This window comes from Plodia interpunctella, chromosome 7 (assembly GCF_027563975.2).
Source record: "Plodia interpunctella isolate USDA-ARS_2022_Savannah chromosome 7, ilPloInte3.2, whole genome shotgun sequence".
Lineage (NCBI taxonomy): Eukaryota > Metazoa > Arthropoda > Insecta > Lepidoptera > Pyralidae > Plodia > Plodia interpunctella.
The window spans coordinates 3597063-3621486 of NC_071300.1; the positions used below are offsets into that span (position 1 = coordinate 3597063).

Genomic DNA, 24424 nt, shown 5'->3' on the forward strand with positions numbered 1-24424 from the left:
AAAAATGTTTTTTTCCTATATTATTGGTATATTAAGTATTTATTTCAGCAATATTTTACAAAAATAAACATGTTGGTATTTACAAGAAAAATACCATTTTATAATTCAAACATAAGTACATATTATTACTGAATTTTTCAAATATGTAGATAACAATAATCACTGAAACTAAAGAAATGAGATAACCACAGAATTTTAAGTAATAAGGAAAATTATTAACAACCCTATTAAAAGGAAATAAGCTATGTATAGGGTAAATAGCTGAATACGATGCGTCGTATTTAATGAAATATTTACCTAATGTATGTATAGTGGATATAGTACCTTATACGTTATATAACGTAAACGCAAGGAACATAGCACAAACTATTCAGAGTCGGTCAGTCTTGCTCGTGTTGATAGTGGAACAAAAAACTTTGTTGAATTTTTAAGACAATGCATTTGCGCGGCGTTATTTTTTTGTGTCTTTTAGGCTGTGCATTAGGTACAAGTTTGCTAATTTTGTGGTTTATTTTGAATAAATTTCATGGATTTTGTTATAATTTAAAAATTATTTCAGGTGATAGATTAACATGTAAACAAGTTCGTGAAATAGTGGACGGTCATAACGAGAGACGTTTGAGATTAGCAAAGGGTAACGTAAGTGGACAGCCACCTGCAAGCGAGATGAAGTATATGGTACGTCTAATGTTGTTTTTTTTGATTTGCTTTGTTTAAACGCAATGTGATTTACATCAAACTCCTGTATCTTTATTTTTGTGTCCTCACTTAATATGTTCTTTAAAGTTGAATTTTTAAGACAGTTGATTTTTTTTTTGTTTAATTCGTATTTTTAAGTTCATTGTTATTCTTGTATATTAGAAAACATAGACTGGATGTGCAATCTAAACATTTAACAATAACTATTTATTTTATTAATAATGGTTAAATAAATTATTGAGAAATAATAACAACTTTGGAAATAATTTTCTGATAAAAGGATTTATATTTTTAAATATTGTAGCAATATTGATTTTATTTACCCCCCAAAATAATATTCCAGATTTGGGACGACGAACTCGCAGCGAAGGCAACCAAATGGGCTTCCAGGAATTCGTTCCAGCACAACCCAGACAACACTATCGGTTTGTATCAAATTTACTTTTTAGGAAAAGTTACTAAGTATATAACTACTCACTGAAACATATTTTAATTGACCTACACACAAGTAATCTGATTGCTCCCCACTTAAATATTATATTCAATAATTGCATCTCAGATTGAGATTTCCCTGACCTCATGAAAATCAGCAAAATTATTCTTTATTCACACAGGGCGGTAAATACGATCCCACTAGTTAGTGGGATCGTATTTACCGCCGTATTTAGTATATATATATTCGGGAGTGACAGACCCATTTCTATACTATGTGCGTTAAGTAAAATTTTAGAAAATTTAATTTTTATTTAAGGTTTTACTTAATGTTAATAACTAAACTTAATTTAATACCTATCTTATACAGAACCGGAACATAATAGTATGTACATGGTAGTTTTTAAACACAAATTTAGCACAAAAAAAAACTTTTTATTTGCTTTCCCTATAAGATCACTTTGTATGGACCAGGTTATCGGACATTATGGAATATCGAAATTTATGTTGTTATTCATTATTATGTTAATGACGTTTATATTTTTTTCCTTTTTTGCATTTGTACTTATGTGTATAATTGTTTTTTTTGGTAAATGTATTGCTACTACAGTTTTATTTAAATTCGCAGGTTCAGGAAGATTCCGTACGGGCGAAAATCTCTATGTGTTTTCGACTACGAACAGGAATCAAAAAATCAACTTACAGGCAACTTTAGACTCCTGGTTTAATGAAAATAAGGATTTTACTTATGGGCCCATATGGATAGACCATTTTAACAGAGAAGACGGTGTCCAAATAGGTCACTATACGCAGGTCAGTACTTAATATTAAATTAAAATATTTGTACAAAAGAGAGATGCGACTATAAGAACTTAAGTGAGATTAGGGTTGAGAAGTAGTCAAAGAGACCGGAGGCCTAGGGCCAACCTGATCTAAATCAAGCAGAAATCTGGAATAAGTAAGTACTTATTAACACGTGACTAAAACACCCTAAAAAATTAAATCTGTACTGGCGTTGCGCCGCTGTTTAGGCGGACCGTAACATGATAATATAGGTAGGTATTCTATGTGTATTGGGCGTCGAACAGTCGGGCGGCGCCTTAAGTTACATACTACGTGAATCTCTATGCAACCACAATAGCGGTGACTTTGTAATGATTTGGGATATCATAATGTGCTGTTGAGTGTACACGACTGCAAAAAGTGGCGTCATCTAGTAACGGGAGGCCAAATCTACTTTGGGTAGATGCGCCGCATGTTATATTTTTAATCCCTATTAGGGAATAGTACTTTTACGTAAATATTTAGGCGTCGTATGTACGTTGGCGACATTTATTTTATTCATCTTTTTGTCAATAAAACTTGTCGTATTTTTAACAAGATTATAAATAATGTCATGTAAAAATAAATTTCGGTTTCGCGTATATTCCATACTTACTTACATTTAAACATCGATTTAAATGTGTGTTAAATGTACATTTAATTAATGATACTCCAAAATCAGTTACATATAGTTAATAGCAATTATTTTATAAGTTACTTATCTTGACTGCACTAGAATTAAAACCCGGATCTAAATAATTATTAATCAACAGGAAAAATCAATCCCTTTTTACGAAGTATTGAACTGAGGTTGATGATGAGTTTACCTTCATAAAGAACAATACGTAGAAGTCAATACTAATAGTTGTAAATATTTGTATTTTTGAAATCATTTTATGATCTTGCCTCCTCTTTATATGATAATTAGATAATTAATTATCTACTTCCATGTTTTGAAATAATATTATGTATTGTTCAGACCTAAATATATCAAAAATTGCGTAGATGTATAAAAATCATAAGTTCACACATTAAATATACATCTGTGATCTTATCTCGATGATCATCGAGGTCAGATGAAATGAAAATAATACCTTTGTTTTTGTGTAATTGTCCGTAGTTTCAAATAGCTCGAAAATTATTTATTTTAGTAAGTTGGTATATGACAATGCAACTTTACCTACACTCAGTCCTAGATGTACAAGCAATGTACTAATGAGTTGACGTTCTATTAGTCAATTACGAGTTTAGAAATCCGAGCACTGTTCATGTCTAAAATAAAAATTAACTCTTTGCTCGATTACGTTTTCATATTACTAAGTAATATTCATATAACTACAGTTTGTTTTTTTTCTTGCTAACTTACTTATTCTTTTTATATAAATAGCTATTGCCCGCGGCTTCGCCCGCGTGAATTTCATAGCAAAATTTTAAATATTTTTTTATCGCGTACTCTGTAAGAATGATAAACATATATGATTCAAATTAGCATTTTTTGTCATCTTTAGTTCAATTTTCTATTTCCCGCTGCGTGTCTCGTCCCGCAAACGTGTCCAATCCAGCTTCCTGCTATGTAATGTAGATATCCGGTGGTAGATTTCGGGTGTACGTTGTCTTTCAGTCAGTCAGATAGTCAGTCAGTCAGTCACTCAGTAACGGAATAGTTTTATACTAATATATTGATACATACTGCGCCCATTATATCTATATCAGACTTTAATCGATAAAAACAATTTGTTTATATTTTGTTTACACCTTTCTACAAAATTTTAAAGTAAATCGACTCCGTGGATTGTTATTATTTTCCTACAGGACCTCCCTCATTTTCCGGGATGAAATGTCTATAAGATGTTAACCCAGGATTCCGAGGAATTTTTGATTCATAATTAGTTTTTCAATTATCCCACGGAAACCTGAACATTTACCCTACGTATCTTAACCCGATATATAAGGTACCTACATACTAAATTTCAAGCAAATCAGTCCAATAGATTTCGAGTGATGCGCGTTCAGACAGACAGACAGACAAAAATTTCCAAAACTATATTTTCGTCATCTATATCAGTAACTAAGTATATTCCATGAAGAATTGAAAAAAATATATCCAATGTACAAATTTGGCCTTTCTTCAATTTTATTATATGTATTGATGATAGGTTTGTATTCATATTTTATTTCTTTTCAACGAAATTCAACAATAAGTACTTACTGTAAAGATTATAAAAAAACACTGTGTTTCACGCATCCCTGTTGTTTGGTGGAACATAAATTGTTTCATAAAATTATTGTATTACAAGAACCGAAACCACTAGAAATTGCCGTAGTTAATCTCTTTTGCTAATGGTCTAAATTAGTAAATCACTTGCTATTATGCAACATTAGAATCTAGAACGGGGCTATTAAGCCCTGTTCTAGATTTAAAAGTTTCTATTAATACATTCTATGATTTAGAAAATAATGTTTGGATTTTCTAATTAAAACAATAAGTACTGGCCACATAGAAATATTACATACACTTACATATTTTGGGAGGAATTTTTTGTGCGTAATTACCCTATGTTATGCAGCTGTATTTTTGTAACCTCATCTGTTGGATTCCGTTTTTTTTTCTTATAATATAAGTAAAGGATAAATAGTGAAATTAGTTTCTTAGTAATTATTTACAGTACCTTCTAACTAGAGGTTAATGGATTTTTCTTGTGCAAATAGAATAGATAAATATGGAATGCCGATCTCACTTGCAATTTTTTTAAATTATAGATGGTGTGGTCCGATTCAGTGTACGTGGGATGTGGAATCTCGCAGTTCTCCAGAAACCCTGGATGGACCAGCTACATGGTCGTTTGCAACTACGGACCAGCGTAAGAAACCCTATGTTCACTTACATATTATTACGAGTATTGTCTCAAATTGGTCGAGCCGATCGTCAAATTGAGCCGATGAATATTTTATTGAAATCGTGCAGTAGTAGTTTTTCATAAAATTACACGTTATTAATAGTTATCAATTATTTATAAATAGTAGTATTAGATATAGAAGTAAATAAATTCGCAATTAGTTTTATTTATTAAACTTGTTTGTTTCAAGTAAAAAAAATATAAAAATGCTTAAAGCATGATAATGCTTCAGCCAAACTATTAGAAATAACAGAAATTGTTTTCATTTTCAATGAACGTTACAGAGTGGCTAAAACCTTCAGTATAAGATAATTAAACTTTACCCGTTTTGTTATAAATATTATTCTATTCTTTTCAGCGGCAACATTATCGGAAGCGTCCCGTATCCAACGGGAAACCCAAGTAACCAGCTCACATGCAGCTTTGAAGGTTGCAGCGGGAAGAGTCATTACGATGAGTTTATTCTCTATGGACAGTATGGCGACAAATGTTGAACCATACATGGTGGTTTACGGTCAACGATTTCTATTTTATAATTTACGAACTTATATGTAACTTCGTCGAACACGTGTCTTTTGTATTTGTAAATATTAAAATTCCACAGATTAACTATACTTATTGTTGTATAATATATGTTATAAAAATATTATTTCATTTAAAAACTGTAGTCATAAGTAGATTCTTATTGTAATGTATTTACATATTTAAAACGCATTTTAATAAATAAGATGATTTTTTAAATTGTTTTTATGTTATTTACTGGTTACCTTGTAATACAGTGAAATGTTTTAATAAGTATAAATACAATTAAAATAACAAAAGGTTGTAATCTAGGTTTCGAACATTTTCAAGGCTAAAATTAATTATGAAATAAAGCAGGTATGTAATCAACTTAATTATATTTTTCAGTTATAGACGCTTGCCATTCGTGTTAAAAAGACCTTTCTGTTTTGTATTATGGTAAATAACCCCATTTATATACACGATATCAATAATGAAGGTGAATAAATGATAAAGTTATATTAATTTAAAATATTTTTAAATCTCTGAAAGAAATAATGCGTGTGCAAATACCGCTTTACGATAAAATCACTAATTACTTACTAACGAAACGATGTGAATGTGTGAAAGAATCTTGACTCTTTTTAGAGAATGCTTTGGTACATTAAAATTAAAATTAGAAAATAGCTATAAGATGACACGACTAATATCTGTATGTTTAACTTAATTAATTTATTACTTTGCATTTATCGCTTCACATTTTTCTAGATTAGGATAAGATAAAGATTGTGTGTTCACTATCTACTTAATTATAGACTAGTAAGTGGGAATGGTGACAGGAATTGTTTTCTAATAAATATGGTAAGTATTAAATCAAATTATAAAAATGCACGCTTTATACCTACTCCATTTAATGTCGTGTACTTATGATTATATATTTTTACCTATTTATTTTAGCGATATTTTTATTTTTAACAAAGCATATCAAAATAAATGAGAATCAATTATATCATGCTTGAGGCTACGGTTTTCTCAAATGTACTAATACTTTTCATTGTTTCATTATCGAAATATATCGTACAGAACGTACAATATTCACAAGATTTTTTACAAAAAAAATATCTTTTTTGACACAAGCTTTTATTATTGATTTGTTTTATTATTGACGATGATGTTTGACAATAGTTATGTCCGTGCACTAAACCGTTGAGGAGTTCCCTCGAAGGGAGCCGATCAGCAACAGGTCATCCTTTTCATAATAATACATTGCCTTGGAAACTGAAGCGATGTGGAAAATAGAAATAAAATAAGAACTTCAAATTGATTACAGACTAACATAGGGAATAAAATTGTTATTATTATTTGAACCCGCTACAATACCGCGAGTTCAGGATTTTTAAAATATGAACAGACTTAAATTCATAAAATCTTGTAGGTAATAAATAGGTACATTCCATAACGTAGATAAAATTAATTGGCAGTGTCGGTACACATTGTAGATACCATTGATTCTGCTATTATTTGTGGCATGGAGCTGCGCGGACGAGGTGGTGCCAAACCTGAGGGTGGACATGCAGCCGCCGGAGGAGCTGCAGGCTGCGGCCACCAGAAACGTCCACACAGCCTTCATCACCATGCCGGTGGATCATTTTGATCCACAGAACGCTGACACTTTCCAAATGGTAAGTTTGAAAAGATGTTAATTAATTTGCCAACCGAGTGTCATGCCGTCTTTTATTTACCGCAATGAAAAACCACCGATGTATGCCGAATACGGCAAAGTTAGGCGAACTTTTCCGCGATAGAATATGGACTGTGTACTAAACAGATCGATGAGTAGGAACTCAAAATTTACTTTCTGCGTCTGATCTATTTTTGAAGATACATAAAAGTTTTTTACGTGCTGAAAGTAAATATACGACTACGTATTTTCAGCATACAGAAGGGAGTGTAAGGCAGACATGATACATTTACTTTGAAACTATTTTTTTTTTACTTTGTTAAATAAATTAACTACATATCCTTATTTATTTTCCAAAATAGGTAGTAATTTAATTTGTTTGAACTTTTTTCCAAAGCGTTTCATGTACAACGAAGATTACTTCGGTGGCGATGGGTATCCGGTGTTCATCTTAGTAGGCGGCGAGTGGAGCATAGCGGAGGGCTGGCTCCGCGGAGGCAACATGTTCCAAATGGCGGTCGAGAATAGGGGCTACCAGTTCTACACCGAGCACAGATATTACGGCCAGACCTTGCCTTATACGTGAGTCAATGCACTCTACGTTTTGTCTCAGTCTTGTGCACACTGGATGACGCGTTTATTGAATGGATGTGATTAATGAAAATCATACCTAGAGATATTTTCAAGTAATTGTTATTATATCTTTTTACCGCTACTACGGAAATATGTATACAATTGCGGCGCTGCGGGCATTGCTTGTCGTATCTATACATATATGCCAATGCCACTGTATGTTAAAATTAATCTGAAAATTGTATTACTTATACTCATGATAATAAGGGTGCTTTATTTCTTAATAGTGATAATTAATAGATTAGATTGTTTTAATAAAATTAACGGATAAATATGACACAAAAAATAATCTCAACGCTATTATGTCGCACTGCTGGGCAAAGGGCCTTTCTACTTCCTACAGGGCTATAAATTAGCAACCTATCGCTATTTAATTATTTTATTTAATAAGAAAATAAAGACGTGATGAATAAAACATAAAAAATGCGTTTATTTATCAAGATACACGATTAAATTAAAAGGAAACCCTGTGTCTTGGGAACCTGCAGCACCGTTATTATGAGTTTAGAAGGTGATATTAAAATATATGTGGAAATATCTAGTCTCCTTCTACACAAATGGGAAACAAGCGTAATATGTATATATTAAAATATATTTCAGGGAGTTTACAGCCGAAAATCTCCGCTTCCTCAACGTGGACCAAGCGCTGGCTGACCTGGCATACTTCATCAAGGAGCTGAAGAAACAGCCGCGATTCGCCAACAGCAAGATCATATTGTATGGCGGCTCGTACGCCGGCAATATGGTACTGTGGTTCAAACAACGCTACCCTCACTTGGTACTCGGGACTGTGGCGTCTAGCGCTCCCATTTTGGCTGAAGTTGACTTTACTGGTGTGTACGATGTCATTTTCAAATTAGTGCACCAGCAACTTAACTACCGATATACGAATTAATATATCGAAAAATCGGTACCTGATTCACGAACCAAATCTATATTTTGTTAGTACTTAATAGTTGGTACTGCAAGTCGATATACCGGGTCCATCTATAGAGATACATCAACTTGTGCAGTTCCAATGCAAGTCGCACAGAAGTCACGTATCGGAACGGAGTTTTTCCGTTCAGAAAGGGGGTGTCATGGCAAAACTTCCACATTCATCTGCCTCAGCTCCTAGATGACTAGGACGACTGACTCCATTATCCTCCCATGGATAAAGGGAGTGTACGAGCTGTCTAAGCTTCGCGATGTTACAATCCTGTATGCAACCGAAACAGAAAGGTGAAAAGTAGAGATTTGTGTACAAACAACTCATTTTCCAGGTTACTTAGAAGTAGTTCACGACGCGTTCCTCTCAGAAGGAGGAGAGCAATGTATCACTACGATCAGACAAGGGATTCTGGACACGGTAGCCGCCATGGAGACTGAGGCTGGAAGGCGCTCCTTGGAAGCAGCTTACAGGTGAGGGGTATCTTACAATTTTTGATAAGGAGTCAAAATTATTAGAGAAATTTAATTGTACTTACAGACAAATGTAATGATACCTATACAATACATGCTAACAGAAGATGCTAATCAGACCGAAAAAGTATACTCTCTATAGTTTAGCTGAACTATTATGACTCTTTCTCAGATGTTACAGATCTTCGATTTTTATACCTCAACAGAAAATGCTCATCAGGCTGAACAAATTTTATTAGAGCGTCATTTCAATATTTCCTATAGTTTAGCTGTACAATCATTGTTCTCAGATTTCCAGTTATCAAAATAAATTATACCCTATATGTTGCTCAGCCTTAATCGCTAATATAACAAAAAAAGTTTTATTCAAATCCGTCCAGCAGTTCCGAAGATTAGCGTGTACAAACAGACAAACATAGAGACAGATTTTTTTTCAAATTCTTACTGTGTTGCTGTGACTCTTATCGCCTAATTTTATTTTTATGTAAATTTATTCAATGTACAGATTTTTTTCCTACTGTTATGTATTGATTAATTATTCGTCTAGAATGAGAAGATTCTGATAATTAGAAAACGTACCATCTAAAAATGGAAAGATAATCATACTTAGTTATTAATCATCCTAATGTTTAGGAAGTGTATAACTTTAGACATTGTGGAAAATATTTTCATAGTGAGAGTGTGATTTCCAAATGGCGTCTTTAATAAAATTGACAGTTTCATTATGTCAAAAACGTTTACACAGGTTCAAAATCGAAGTGCATGTCGAATGTGACGAGAGTCAACCCCAAACGAAATGAGAAGTTAGACAAAGAGTGAGATAAAAATCATATCCATGGGTACTTCGGAGTACCTACTAATTCCATGATCATATCATACTATAATTGACAGATCAAAGCATTTTTTATGTTTCAGACTGTGTGAACCTCTGGATTACGATGATGAGTTAACCCTAGGGTACTTCTCCGGTATGATCACATGGAGGTTCTCCGGCGTCACCCAGACGGCCTCTCCTGGCAGAATCATCACCGTTTGCAACAACTTCCGTACAAACGCCTACGGTGTGTAGAATCCATTGAGTTCACATTTAATTGATCTTGTTTACCCTTTCCCACGTAAGGTGTGGTCGGTGGTCGGTCTGTCTATGGCCGACCACAGCTTACGTAGGAAAGCATTAAAAACCGAAGCATTTGCTCAGAAATTAGACCTTCACTACTCTAGTGTCTATAGCCTAATTTAAAAAGAAAGAAAAATTGTTTATTTGATATCACAAACTTAAATCTAAATTATTATACAGGAATTAACAACCAGGGCGTATTTGTGTATACCAAAAAGGCCTTCTTTCAGCATAACGTTGCGGTGAGAGCCACAATACTGGTCTTCCGAGGACACCATTACAAAATTAAAATAAAAACTTTACATAGGTAGACTTCGTCATATCTTTCGTATCGCTTATACAAAAAAAGAGAAACGTGTAATAGAAATACATAGTAAGAAACGAGACAGAGCGCTATTATTTTGTGTCCGGTTTTACGTCTACCTTGACGCTTTGTATGAGATACTGTGCTAAGTGCTACTAAATTTCAAGAAAATTGATTGATTAGACGTAACTAGCGAAAAAGGGCACAAACTTTCGCTTATTAGTCGGGGTTTGCTCTATGTTAGTATCTTCTATCCTCTATGAGATGTTTAAATCGTTTATTGAAAATTTCAGGGGAAACGCCAATGCAGAAAATTGGTGGATTTATAGCAGTCGAGGCGGGTCTGCAAGATTGTTGGTCGGGATTAAACTTCCAATCGCTGTTAAACTTATACTCGTCTAACAACAATAGTAAGTTGCTGTTTTTACAGGCATTCTTTGTCTTGGTCTAGTCTGTCCCTAATCTGTCTAGTTTGTATTAAATTGTTACGGGTAAACCCCGAAATGCTCTTGTCTGCGTGCCCAACTCGTTTCTCGAGTTATCGCAATGGTTCCACGTCTTGTAACGCACTCTTACGGCAGGTGATCGAGAAGGTACCAAACCTAGACTAGGTTTGGTTTGTTTGAGGCGAGAAGTGCTCTCTTCGGAGGTCAACCCAGCACTACTCTTGCAGTTTAAACCGCTGGCTGGGAGGGCACGAAACAAAATAGATGTTACATGAATGCGAGGTGTCCAATTTTTATATTATCGATATTCTTTCAGATCGTGCTTGGTATTACCAGACTTGCACTGAGTACGGATACTTTCAAAACGCGCCTAGATCAGGAACAGTTTTTGATCCTTTGAAGTGGTTGGATATTTCCTTTTATGCAGAAATTTGCAAAGAGGCTTTTAATGAAAGGTAACTTGAATTTTGTTATAGGTGTCGCTATGGTGCTTTATTTTGTTAATAACAAATTTTATGTATGATATTTATACATACTTATCCCGTCTCGACTAAGAGTGAAAGTGAATTTTCCTTTCCAAGAAAAGAATCGTAGTAAAAGCTCAGTCAATCTTTTCATAAAAATATCAATTGTTTATGTCAACCAAAAACTCAAATTATGCAGATACATTCAGCAGAAACTTACCTACCTTATGATATTTTTTTCCTTCCACGTTTTTAAGCATGAAATAATCCACCTATTGTAATTTTTCAAATTGTATTTTGTGCAAGTTTAAATAAAACAAACTTTACAAGAACTAACATTGATAACAATTGTTAGATTCGACGAGTCTTTCATCTTGTCGGCGGCGTCGCGCGTGAACCAGATATTCGGCGGGCTGCGGCCGGACGTCAACAACACCATCAACATCCACGGCACCATCGACCCCTGGCACGCGCTCGGCGTCCACAACAGAGACCTCAAGGAGACCTCGCCCACTTTCACTGTGCCCAGGTAGGTATACCTTGTCAGCTCCACACTGTCATCGAACTCAGACACATGCCAACGTGAATGCTAATTACCCAATGATCGGTAATGAGTGATTTTATTTACTGCAATAAAAAAACCAGCAAAGTATACCGACTCAGCCAAAGGTTGGCAATATGTGAAAACTTGTCCCACCAGTATTCAATAAAACAGCATTTGAATTTGCTTGAAATTGACAATGCTTTTTTCCAGGGCATCTCATTGCTTCGATATGCAGAACTGGTTGAGCACAGACACCATCCAAATGACTCAAGTGAAGCAAAACACGAGAAGAATAGTGGGAAGCTGGCTAAACGATTAGATTGTTATTATCTAATGTGTACGTACAGTAAATATAGATTTTTAAACATTGCAATTCAGTTTCTATTGCTTAAAACATCTATTTGAAAGTGACGACATATGTTTAATGAAATATTATAAAAATAAGATCAATTTTTAAAAACTTCTTACTTACCTACTGCTGAACATTACCATACATACCTATTGACCCCGGGCATAGATTAGACCATTGAGGTTAATAACACAACAACTTTAAAGTTGTCTATGATACCTTGTTATAAAAACATTTAGAACTTGTATAAAATGAAACACTCGTTTATTCCCGATGGTGTCCCGGGTGATCATAATTTATTTATTAGTCTGAAATTACACATCCGATAAGTCGATAATCCACAGAAGTTAATTAGAAACTTTTAACAGGTCTTAGTCGAAACAGATCAAAAAATTATAGTCACAATTACTTACTAACCGTCCTACGAATATTTAAAGTTAAAATTCTACAGTAACGCCTAATGTCATAAAACGTACGGTTAGCATTGCATCTAATTACACCTATTGATGGAGTAAATGCAGACACTACTGCCCTGGGAGGGTCGGTGTGTTTTCAAAATGGCTCTTTTCCACTGGCTCCTTTTCAGAAACACAACACAAACTATGCTGCCTGGTGAACTGTCACCACAGTACACAAACTACAACACAAAAGGGAATCTCACAGTGTTCACTCGCAGCACAATGTTTGCAGTGAGCGAGAGAAGAGAGGAATATCGTGAGATATCCTTCTGGTACTCGCTCCACTGTGACACGTCCAGGGAAGTAGTCTACTCTACTCATAAGTAATTATAGCACTTACATCAAGCTCAAAGAACATTCGAGAAAGAAAGCAGTTCATTATTGGAGTGTAAATATTTGCAAACAATATATATAAAAAAAATATTTAAGCACTGGGGCAGTTCATTATATGTAACGTACCTTCGTTTCGAAATAAAAGGCAGTGTAATAAAAATCACAATTAAAACTTAAACAATAGAACTGCCATTTCATCCCCCGAACTAACTCAAATTCAGAAATGACGGCACCGCTTTATTCCTATGTATCGAACTAATGAATACTTATTTATTACATCGAGACCCGTCGATGTAACGGAAAACATCGCGTCGGTTACAACGGCGAGTTTCTTACGACATGTCAAGTTATTAACAGACGATACTCTTGCTATATCGCGTCAGAATATTTTCTGTAGTTTCAAAACATTTCTAATAATTACACAATCGTAGTCAACGAATCGGGCAGCTGCGACACAGGAAAATATTCCACCGATTACCGGAACAACAATTGAAAATTAGCACAATGATTGGCAAGTCGCATTCCCGAACGGAACGTGTATTTCGTGAACACAAAATGAAAAAATATGTCTCCAGTATGGCACGCAGAATATGCTGAGTTTTCGTAAAAAATATAACATGAAACGGTGGTTTTAAAGTGAACGTCTGTTAATATCTACACGTAGCGCAGCCCTAGAGAGCGCAGACAGTCACTCGCACTCACTGAGCAGCGGCTTGGGGCACTCCCAGGGGAAGCCGTCGCGGCCGAAGTGGCCGTACGTGCTCGTGCGCTGGTAGATCGGCGCGCGCAGGTTCAGCTCTCTGAGGGTGTGCTCCAGGTCAGTGTCACTCTCAGTGAAAGCGCTCGGGATTAATGTATGTTTCATGTAAATCTACTGGAGCGATTTTAATGAAATTTGGTACGCGGGTAGAATATAACCTGGAATAACATATAGACTTTTGATCGCAAAACTCCCACGGGATCAAAGCCCCGGAGCGCAGCCAGCATACATATTTTTTCTTAATTTTAATTAATTTAAATCTTGTTAACCACGCGGACGGATTCCAGGTTGGAATTTCATTACGTTGAATTTATTTATGTCAATATTCTTAGAATAGAAGTTTCGCTTTCACAAAACTTCTTTAACTTTTATAAATTAATTAATTGGGTACTCACTTGACAATTTTGCCCGGTCGCAGGTCGAAGTTTTTGCGCACGATGGCGAGTAACTCCTGTTGTGTTTTGTGAGACGTGCCATAGTCGAACACTGTGATAGAGAGCGGCTCCGCCACGCCGATTGCGTATGCCACCTGTTCACAAAATATGCATTAATATATATATAACTATCGGCCAAGGTGGGATAAAGCCATAACAAAATTGTACACCTAAACCTTGCTCACGAATCACACTATATATTGGGGAAAACCTTAAAAAAATCCGTCCGGTTTTTGACATGTTGTAATATGTAGGGATGTATGTCTTGTGGAATACATCATAACCAGATATTACATTACGCTCAGTATTTTCCAGATTTATTACAAAGGCCGGCCCAAAACCAACTTAGATAATATATAAAATAGGATGTTGCAAAACATGTCGGGAATAAAAATATATTCATAACTAGCTTTTGCCCACAACTTCGTATGTGAGTAAAAATTCGTTTCCCGTGGGAATTTCAGGAAATCTTAGTGCTCCCCTACACTGTCCTAGGAACCTACACACCAAATTTCAGCTTTCTCCGTAGTTTCGCTGTGCGTTGTCTGTCAGTCAGTAACGCAAGAGTTTTATATATAGATTGATTGACTCAATGGATTAGAAAAATCCGCCCACAATTGCCTTACTCAGCAATTAAGCTGAGTGGCCATCTTAGTCAAGTTCTTGCCCGAGAACGTATCTTTGTATGTACCTGCACCATGCAGCGGCGACAGAGCCCCGCGCGCACCAGCGACTTGGCGACCCATCTCGCGGCGTACGCGGCCGAGCGGTCCACCTTGGTGAAGTCCTTGCCGGAGAAGGCGCCGCCGCCGTGCGCGCCCCACCCGCCGTACGTGTCCACGATTATCTTGCGGCCCGTCAGACCCGCGTCGGACTGGAATATACATTTCCATGTTAAAAACTGCAAGGGAGAGATATGACTGGCCGAAGAGAAGGCAGGGGTTGTCGTGTCGAGGCCTAATATGTATTGCCAAAAATAGAAATTTGGCAAATACTCCATATAGAATTGAAATAAAAGTATACACACGTATTTACCAGACACTGCTGTATCGATTTCGTCTATTTGGTCTTCATAAACATGATTAAATTAAAAATATGTATAAAAGTTAAACCACATTTCCCTCAATCACAACGGAAGTCACTCAACCGATTATTTATTTTATTATATTTAGTTTTCTTATCTTATGTAAAAGAGGAGTTAAAATATGGAATATTATAATAACTACACATGACAACTAAGACAGGGCATCTATTGGGTCATATAACAAATGTGTGTACTATTAGAGACATCAGTAGGAAGGCAGCATGCGTGTGTTCACCACCGACATTCTGTCGCACTACATCGCATGATTCTCATCATTATCTCTCAATGTAAAGCAAATTTACACGAAAATTAGTACTCACTTTAAAATTAACATACAGACTACGTTATTTATACAGTAATGTATACAATAATTATTAAGAAGGCACGGCGTGTGAGCACTCCATAACCTCCCGTGAATGTCGTACGAGACGACTGAAGGCAGGTGGCAGTTCATAAATTAATTTTACTTTTATTTAGTGAACAGTGACAAAGGTTACCTGTGGTCCGCCAATAATGAAGAGTCCGCAAGGGTTGATGTGTACGACGGTCTTCTCGTCGAGATACTGAGCGGGTATCACTTCCTTAATGACTTTCTCTTTGATTTCGTCACGTAATGTCTCCAACGTTATCTAAACAAATCAATTCAATTATAATTACAGGAAGCCTGTACGGAATATTTCTAATAAATAATATTATTAAACTTTAGAAACGAGATTTTAATTTTCTTTAACTAGCAACTAATGCTCGTTACCTATCTATATTTGATAAAAATAAAACAATAATATTTACTTGTATATTAATAAGTGTGCATAGAAAGTTTATAAATTGATAAACCTATCAATATGTTATGCAAAATATATTAAATAATTTCGCGATTACTGCTAGCAAAACAAAATCGAAACCATGTGTTTGATTTCATCATTAAGTGAGCGAGCCACACATTTTTGTACAATTTATATGACAAAACATTGTGCAAGTTCTGTGTAATAAATTGTGTACTACATTACCAATAATCCTTTTTGCCTAATTCCAAAACATTTCTTGTTTTACGTAAAAAATATATTTTCAAAACCGTTTTTAATACCAGAAAGTAGGATGCTGGGTTAAAATTATCAGCGAGTTTTAATCGATATGGATGTTGACTAGATGATATCAAATCTCATACCTTTTCCGAATGCTGGAGGGAGACAACAACAGTGTGGACACGCTGAGGTACTGTGGCGCCTCCCGCAAACGTATATTCGCAAGTGACCTGTAAAATATCTGAGAATTAAAATAAAGCAATATAAAAAGATATCTACTATTGTACACTATTGTAATAGTGAAAAAATATATTTTGCTTTAGTAGTTAAAGATTTAGCCTCGCAAGGATTTTTAGATTTAATATCTACAATGTTGTGTTTTTTTAAAGTATTGATAAAATTCCGCACAGATGATATTGTGCAGCGTAGTGACGTAACCAAAGATTAGTTTCCGGGTTTTTATTAAGTTTTGATATTTCAATGTGAACTAGATATCGACGTACAAGACAGTAAATGCAATCACCTAGCAATAAAACCAAACCATATTATGTGCTCGAACACATACAAAAGACAATTGCCAATCTTCGTGTGCAGATTCAATAAAAAATAAGTGCAATCTCCACTTCCTTAGCCTGTGTAGTCTGTCTCCAATGTCAGGCACAATCAGTGTCGTTTTCGTACGTACTGTTGCTGTGCGCGACAATTGGTACTTGATATGATGATATTGGGTTACAGATCAAATGGGATGTACTTTAGACAAAACATTATGTGCATGATTATCAAGCGTGTATATTAATATCACGCTATTCATTCATATATGGGAAATAAAATTGATGATTTTTTTATAACCTGTAGTAGCTATTTCCTGTAGCTACTCGCGCGTGAAAATGCTTTTTCCATGAGCCCTACGGCTATTTAGGAACATTTTTCTGTTATGTGTAAAATTACCTAGCAGAATATGCACTGCTAACAAATATTTTTTGCAGAATGGTTTGGGCAAGTCTTATCACAAACGGTTACTAATTTATGTAAATATTTTTATCATTTATCATATTAAAACCCTCAACAAATATTTCCAAATACTCATCGTATTGGGATTCGTAAATAAATAATAACTTCTTCAACATTCTTTTGAAGTCAATAAATTAGTTTTATTTATTTGAAAAAATGGTACTTGGTGAACCCAATTCCTGATAATTTTTCAGATTCATGACCAAATCGAATGATTCAGAGTTCAACGCATAAGATAACTTATCTAAGAAGAATAGGGAATGATACTATATTTAATAGAACTGTTATTTTTTGTGAGTTTAAGTCAAACTAATATAGAAAAAAATAGATAACTGGCAATTTAGTCACGAATTCGTCTCTCTGTGGACTTTTTACACATGGACTCACTCATACTCATACACTGAACGAATATAAAATATTTGCCAGAAGGTTATAGATTATGTTTTGTAAAATATTATTTATTTATTTACTTGTCCCATCTACATATTCAGGGATGTTTGCAGCGGCTAGACTTAGTTAATCAGACAACCGCGACTATTGCATCAATATGTAGTATTCTAATACCCATAGAATGTGGACTGTCTATTGGTTTGGTAGACATTAATCAATGTGAAATAAAATATCACAAATTATCTTTTCCTGTGCCTATTGTATAATTTTTACACTACAATGAATCACCCAGTACAGGTAAAACCTAAGTATAAAACCGCGTGAATCATGTATCTGTTATGAGTATTTATGTTTACTGGGGAGAGGTAGTTATTGTTAACCAACTTAAAAAAGGGAGGGGGTTCTCAATAAACAATTTTGAATTTCACTACAAAAGTTGTTATAAATATGGTGGGGAAGAATCAAATAATAATAAATTGAGGTATAGCCTTAGGATTTAAAATGGAAAGTAATATGATAAATTATATTTTACCTGAGTTTTGGAGTCAGGACGAGCCCACCAAAATTCGCCATTTCGCCGGAGCTCAGCTATTTTCTGGTTGAGCCTATGGGCAAGGACCACTGTGAGGGGCATGCATTCTTCTGTTTCATCTGTTGCATATCCAAACATTAATCCCTAAAAAATAAATTTACATTAATAACAAAATGAAAAATAAATTTAAAAATAAAACATATGTTTGAATGACTGGACGATTTTGATAAGTCTGGTAGGTATACATAAAATATACTAAACAAGAAATTACAACTGACCAGAGCTGAGGCGGCGTAGCATGAGAAACTATTTTGAATCACTATTTCATTTAAAACTGTATTGGAATTTTCATGAAGGTAAGAGCATGCATTATTGCTTGAGTAATAGAATTTTATAACTCGTGACCTAATCTTACCAATATAATAACTGGAACATGCAAGGCATAAAACATTTGTAATTCAATCACATTTTTATGCCTAATTCAAGTGAACATGCATTTTTTGTTCAAAATTATATTAAACCAAAAGATTCTACAGGTTTGTTATGTATGAAATTAGGATTCATTATATACCTACTTGTAAATAAGCGTGAGGAAGCGTTAACAATCTAACCATGCAGATTGGTACAAAAATATTCTGTAACATTTATAGAAAAATGTGAAGTATCCTGTAATAATTTTGTTCAAATAACTCGTCAGGTTTTAATTGTTTGAGTAATAAAAAAATTATATGAATCAAGTACCTGGTCACCAGCCCCAACTTCATCCTCATTTCTGTTCTCATGCACTCCCGCAGCTATGTTTGGAGACTGCTGGTCCAGGGCAAGCATGACGCTGCATGTCTTGTAATCAAACCCTGAACCCAACATGCTCATTAGTGCAATGTAAAAACAATATGACCTTACAAGACCACCCCAATGAAGTTGGACTATAGGTGATTTGTAAAAATATGCATATGAATCTGGACAAATTTTATACAATCCTTCCCTTTATATGTACCTACTTTCAGAAGGCAAGTTACAAAATTTTAAATTTAAATGCAATTACTCATAATTTTTTATATTAGCTGCAAACCTTGCACCATTTTATTGACACAACACACAAGAAAATAAAAATATATTTATAATTCATCTAAATCTGGTTGTCATAAAATGACCACATTTTCTGTTTCACAACGTTCAATAATTAAAACAAATGAACATCATAGATAGGTACAATTATAATTAAATAGCTGCTGTGATGGAAACATATTTAATGAAACCTGCAATGGTTTGTGATTGTTTAAGGTTATAATAATGTTCCCATAGATTTATGATTAATTTTCAACTGAACTTATCACTATGCCATCATTAAATACAGTCTTAAAACTATATATTATCTAGCCGAAATGTCCATGCATTTATTAGTTCGAGAAAACCATCCAGGAATTTGACCCATTGTCATATCGTGCAACGGATCTTTTTATGTAATACCTGGTCGCCAGCCCCTATATCCATTTCTGCTCGATCAGTGTGCACACCATTAGCTATGTTTGGACTTTGCTGTTCAATTGCCACTAATAAGTTCAGTGTTCGCCAATCAAAACCTAATACATGGAACAGTTTTTAGTACTTGCAGTTACAATTTTGAATATGAACAGGTCAAGGTTTGGCTTGCAGCCAACAGCTGTTTATTATCTAAGCACCTCAATGATTGAACAGTAAGCAATTACCTTTTGAAGAGTCATCATAACCAATATGCTTCACAGTATCTCTGACAACTTTTTGATAGTCAACATTTGCCTTTGATGTGATTTCTCCGCACAACAGGACCATGCCTGTTTTTGTGACAGTTTCTGTAAATAATTCATAGCTTATAATATACATCATTTAAATAGACTCAATGAAATAGAGTAAAACTAAGACAAATCATAACTTTTATGTAATAAATAATAATATTTGTAATAATATAAACATACCGCAAGCCACCTTCGCATCAGGATCTTGCCTCAAATGTGCGTCTAAGATAGCATCACTAATTTGATCGCACATTTTGTCTGAAAACACACAGGCAAAATATAAAATCTCGAAATAAATAAATTGGACATGTGTATCATATTCGAGGTATACCGCTTATCTAGCTAGGACCACGTGTTGTGATTATTTTGACAATGTTATTTTGTAATTGACCGCGCTGCAAGTGATGTAACCAAACATTGTAGTTCAGACTTGTTCATCAAAATATAACATGTGTTTTGTATTTGAATACGCAATCTAGTAACCAAGCAATATACATTTTGGGTGACGATGATTAACATGGTTAATACTTTTATGTGCGCACATGTCTAGAAGCGGCCATTTTTCCATTAGTGCACGATTCCTGCAGCAAACATTTAGTAAAGAAAACTAACCTGGATGTCCCTCGCCGACAGACTCTGATGTGAACAAAAACACTGATCCATCTTCCATATCAAAGCTGTGTCCATTTGTTTTTGCATATCCATTCATTTTTGAAGTCTCCGGCATTCTGAATTTAGAGTTAGCTCACAAAAATAACCCGATTAAAATCCCCCTGAATTAACACTGTGGAAAAGAGAATCAGCGCGCGCTCGCACGGTTATTTATAAGGTCGGAGCGGCGCCACAGTGCCACCAATTTCAACCAATCAGACCTGTTTTCTATCTCACTCTATGATCGATTTAGGCACTACTATTGGTTGAAATGTTTGTTTTGATTCTGAAAGAAAATTAAAAAGGAAATGACCGCCAATTTCAAACCTCATTTTCTTAAAACTTTGTTAAATGATCTGTGGTTGATGGTTATGAGACATGAGTATAGGTACGTATTTACAACAATATGTACTCATGCTTATTATTTGCATTTATATACCTAGTTATGTTTTTATTTTAGTCTGCTTCTAGAAGAAAAATCTTTAAACTGGCATGCCTACGAGATTATAGAAAAAAAATGTAAAATCCGTTTGGTAGGTAACAACGAATAAGTTTTTGTATTAAATCCTACGAATCCTTTTAGATCCTTATAAATACTTGCTTTATTGCATAAAAATATTATACTATAAGATTTTGTTTAAATAATTATAATTTTCTTCGTAGCTCAAAATGAAAAAAAAGAAAGAATTATGGAAATATTTTTATAATGCGAAAAATGTTTTCAATTTTTTTAATTTTCGAAGAAAAGGAGAAAAGAAAAAGAAAGTGTATTTCTGAACGACAGGATATTATATTTCAGCTCAGCTCAGAACAATAATTAGGTAAGTAGGCATCTATTTCATGAACGTTAAAATTATGGCACAAAATAAATATTATAGACACTTCAATTGTATATAAAAATATAGATGTACCTTTTGTTAAAAGAACTTCAAGTCACGTATATTTCAAAAATACTTAGTAAGTATTTAGAACACTTGCACTGAAACACTTATATAATATTTTCTTTTATTTAAACAGATGTAGAAACTAAGCGTAGAACATGTATAACGGAAGATCTGCGAATGAAATATATTTATTCTGGTTGTGAGTACTTAAGAGATGCGCCTCGGTCAACCTCGGCAAACTTAGATTAAATGAGTATGTAAGTCGTACCTACTTGCTAATACTTTCATATTGTGTATGTATATAGTTCAAGAGCATGTTAACAAATTAGAAACATGTTCGAAAATAGTTACGAATACGATAAAATAACAAAATGTGAAATAAGATTTATTAATTACTTAATATAAGTACACCGCATAACAGTGTAAATATAAAACTTACAAATAGGAAACTAAGTACAAAAGTACAATTATTTCTTCAAGTGGGTCTTCTCGGCAACAGAAAAAAGAGGCTTACGCCTCTTTTTTTCTTAACGATTTTTTTAATTGTAAGTTTTTCTTACGAAAAACTTACTCAAATCGAATAATATAGAAGTATTTCTTACACTGTCGAACTTTGAAAAAGGTGTAAATTTTGATCTGTAAGATTAGAATTTAAGTAGAATATATAAATTTTATTATTTAAAGTGTACAGACTCTTTGACTACTTACCAAGTGTTATCTAAATTAAAAATGTTATTACTTATCATGTCGTCATTGCTCAGATTATTTTCAATTTGAATAGACTGTCATGGGGTCAGTCGTGTTCAACTAAATAATTACCTATGTAATTCAATTTGGTGAAAACAAGCTGATGAAATAATGGTTTAAAAGCACGTCATTATTATTAGATGTTTTTATACTTACGAATGAGAAAAAGAACAAAATCTGTCGAGAGAAAGCCTTTTAAAATAAAAAAAATACTTACCTATAGGTTTTTTTAAACCCATTAAAATTTAAGCTGTAAATATTGTTGAAAGGGCATAAACGTATAATAAATCCTACATATTGTGTGTGAAAATGAAGTGAATGGTGGACTGGAAATGTGAAGCTTATAATCATTACAATAAAACACTCGTGGTGGATGCATACATTTGTGTGAGGTACATATTAAAATTAATACTTAAAAAGAACATTTTCAGTAAAAATCATGAAATATGCAATAAATACGGGAGGAGGAGGAGAGTGCCTGGAGAGGTATAGTAAGAGGTCACGTAGTGTATTTATTTTTTCGTCAAATGCACGATTTCTAAACCGAAATTCGGCGTGAAATGTGGTGTCAGTGTGATATTATTTATACCGCCTGTATTTAAAGGTAATATATTAAAGGTATTATTTGTATTTACCTGTGGTATTTACTAAAAATACACGTGATCAAAAACATGTGTATTTGTACCTTCCCCACCCCAATGGGTAGGCAAGGGGGTTAGTCTTAAACCTCACCACACCAAGTATCAGGGAAGGGGTGGGAGGTTACAAAACAAAAAAATCACATGATTAATGGACGGCTCCTTAGACATTTTTCGTTTAATTATTTGACTAAAACATAAGTACTTATACTTACAGAATCATGAGGAATAAAAATGGTACTTATAATACGAAATAAAATACCTAAATACGTACTATCATGGTAAGTTTTCTGTCAACACTGACGCAATAATGCAGAATTAGAAAATAATTTGGCAAAAAAGGGTATTGAGAGGAACAAATAAAGTAATTGCTCCTTTTTGATTCACGGCAAGTAAGCCTCTCAAAGGACAGAACTAAGTAGTGTGTCCTAGTCCTATCCTTGGCTTGCATGGGGATATTATAATAATAATTATTAATGAATTTTGACAAGATTCATGGTTTGATCACAATCTGGAAATGCTTATCTCAAGCGGAGGTCTAACTGATAATTAAGTAGTTATAAATATGATAAACTTTGAACTTACAATCACACGTTGCTAGATATGAGGTAAGATGCAATTTTCATGCTTTTTGTCATTATTCGCAAATATCAAATTATGACGCAACTTATCGTAATAGTAAAGTATGTACATACAAGTACATTTACAAACTTTGTGTCTGTGTGCAAAAATAGTATAATATACCATAATAGAAGATAGGTACCTAACTTAGGGTTTATTTGTTAGTAAGAAGTTTTTTTTACATATCTCAAAAAAAAAGCAATGCATGCTTTCTATAGCGCGTTTAGCTTTAGTTTTTCGTATTTTGATAATTTTAACATATAAACTCATAAATTGTGGAAAAAATGAAGACTTTGAGGAAATCGTAGAAGTAATCTTGGAAGATGTAATATTAACAAATAACTCAAAAATCCTAATAAATTTGTTGTATTGTTGTAACACTTGTTTTATATTTATGTAATCTAATGTGTTTATCATAGTACATATCCAGTCAAGCACGCACGAGTCTGATAGTAATATCACCGGGATTCATTTGTAAAAACAAGATCGGCTAACTGGGCAATGAAACGAAAAGTGAGTGGTTAAAACCAGATAGATAAGTTATCTGTAGACGTGGTCTGAGCAAGGTCAAAGAGCAACAGTCACTGAATTTACAGAATAACGTCACAGTTGAACCGTTCCAAAGTTTTCTAGTACACAGGCCAACATGAACTGTGAGTCCGAGTTTGAAGTAAAGAAAAAAAATCTCTCCTTTCTCTCTTTAGTCTTACCAGCTCCTAGATTTCTTATCTTGAAACAATCATTCTACTATCTGCATTGGTTTCTTTAGGTTTTTTTACCTCTACTTAGTACGT

At 34.1% G+C, this 24424-nt stretch overlaps 3 protein-coding genes across 4 annotated transcripts; 2 read left to right on the top strand and 1 right to left on the bottom strand.

The window, feature by feature from the left end:
* Positions 1 to 254: 254 nt before the first annotated feature.
* On the top strand, positions 255 to 5591 carry LOC128671581 (venom allergen 3-like). Its single transcript, XM_053748191.2, has 6 exons — positions 255 to 484; positions 560 to 678; positions 1043 to 1124; positions 1760 to 1944; positions 4714 to 4814; positions 5209 to 5591. The coding sequence occupies exons 1-6, from the start codon at positions 436 to 438 to the stop codon at positions 5342 to 5344; spliced, it is 672 nt and encodes a 223-aa protein (XP_053604166.1). The 5' UTR covers positions 255 to 435; the 3' UTR covers positions 5345 to 5591.
* A 513-nt stretch (positions 5592 to 6104) lies between these two features.
* On the top strand, positions 6105 to 12310 carry LOC128671578 (putative serine protease K12H4.7). The gene is made up of 10 exons (XM_053748184.1): positions 6105 to 6212; positions 6851 to 7033; positions 7430 to 7614; positions 8266 to 8498; positions 8928 to 9066; positions 9982 to 10127; positions 10781 to 10897; positions 11250 to 11388; positions 11753 to 11926; positions 12152 to 12310. The coding sequence occupies exons 1-10, from the start codon at positions 6210 to 6212 to the stop codon at positions 12258 to 12260; spliced, it is 1428 nt and encodes a 475-aa protein (XP_053604159.1). The 5' UTR covers positions 6105 to 6209; the 3' UTR covers positions 12261 to 12310.
* Positions 12311 to 12553: 243 nt separating this feature from the next.
* Positions 12554 to 21807, bottom strand: Sam-S (S-adenosylmethionine Synthetase). Of its 2 annotated transcripts, none has more exons than XM_053748186.2 (11): positions 21652 to 21807; positions 20702 to 21026; positions 20270 to 20347; positions 20024 to 20146; positions 19785 to 19897; positions 18315 to 18458; positions 16525 to 16611; positions 15857 to 15988; positions 14967 to 15149; positions 14237 to 14370; positions 12554 to 13881 (listed from the first exon to the last, which is right to left on the bottom strand). In XM_053748186.2, the coding sequence occupies exons 2-11, from the start codon at positions 20814 to 20816 to the stop codon at positions 13770 to 13772; spliced, it is 1221 nt and encodes a 406-aa protein (XP_053604161.1). In that variant the 5' UTR covers positions 20817 to 21026; positions 21652 to 21807; the 3' UTR covers positions 12554 to 13769. The 2 variants fall into 2 exon arrangements, with proteins under 2 accessions (XP_053604161.1, XP_053604160.1); XM_053748185.2 differs by lacking the exon at positions 19785 to 19897 and adding an exon at positions 19056 to 19168 and having other exon boundaries at positions 21652 to 21805.
* Between the last annotated feature and the right edge of the window lie 2617 nt (positions 21808 to 24424).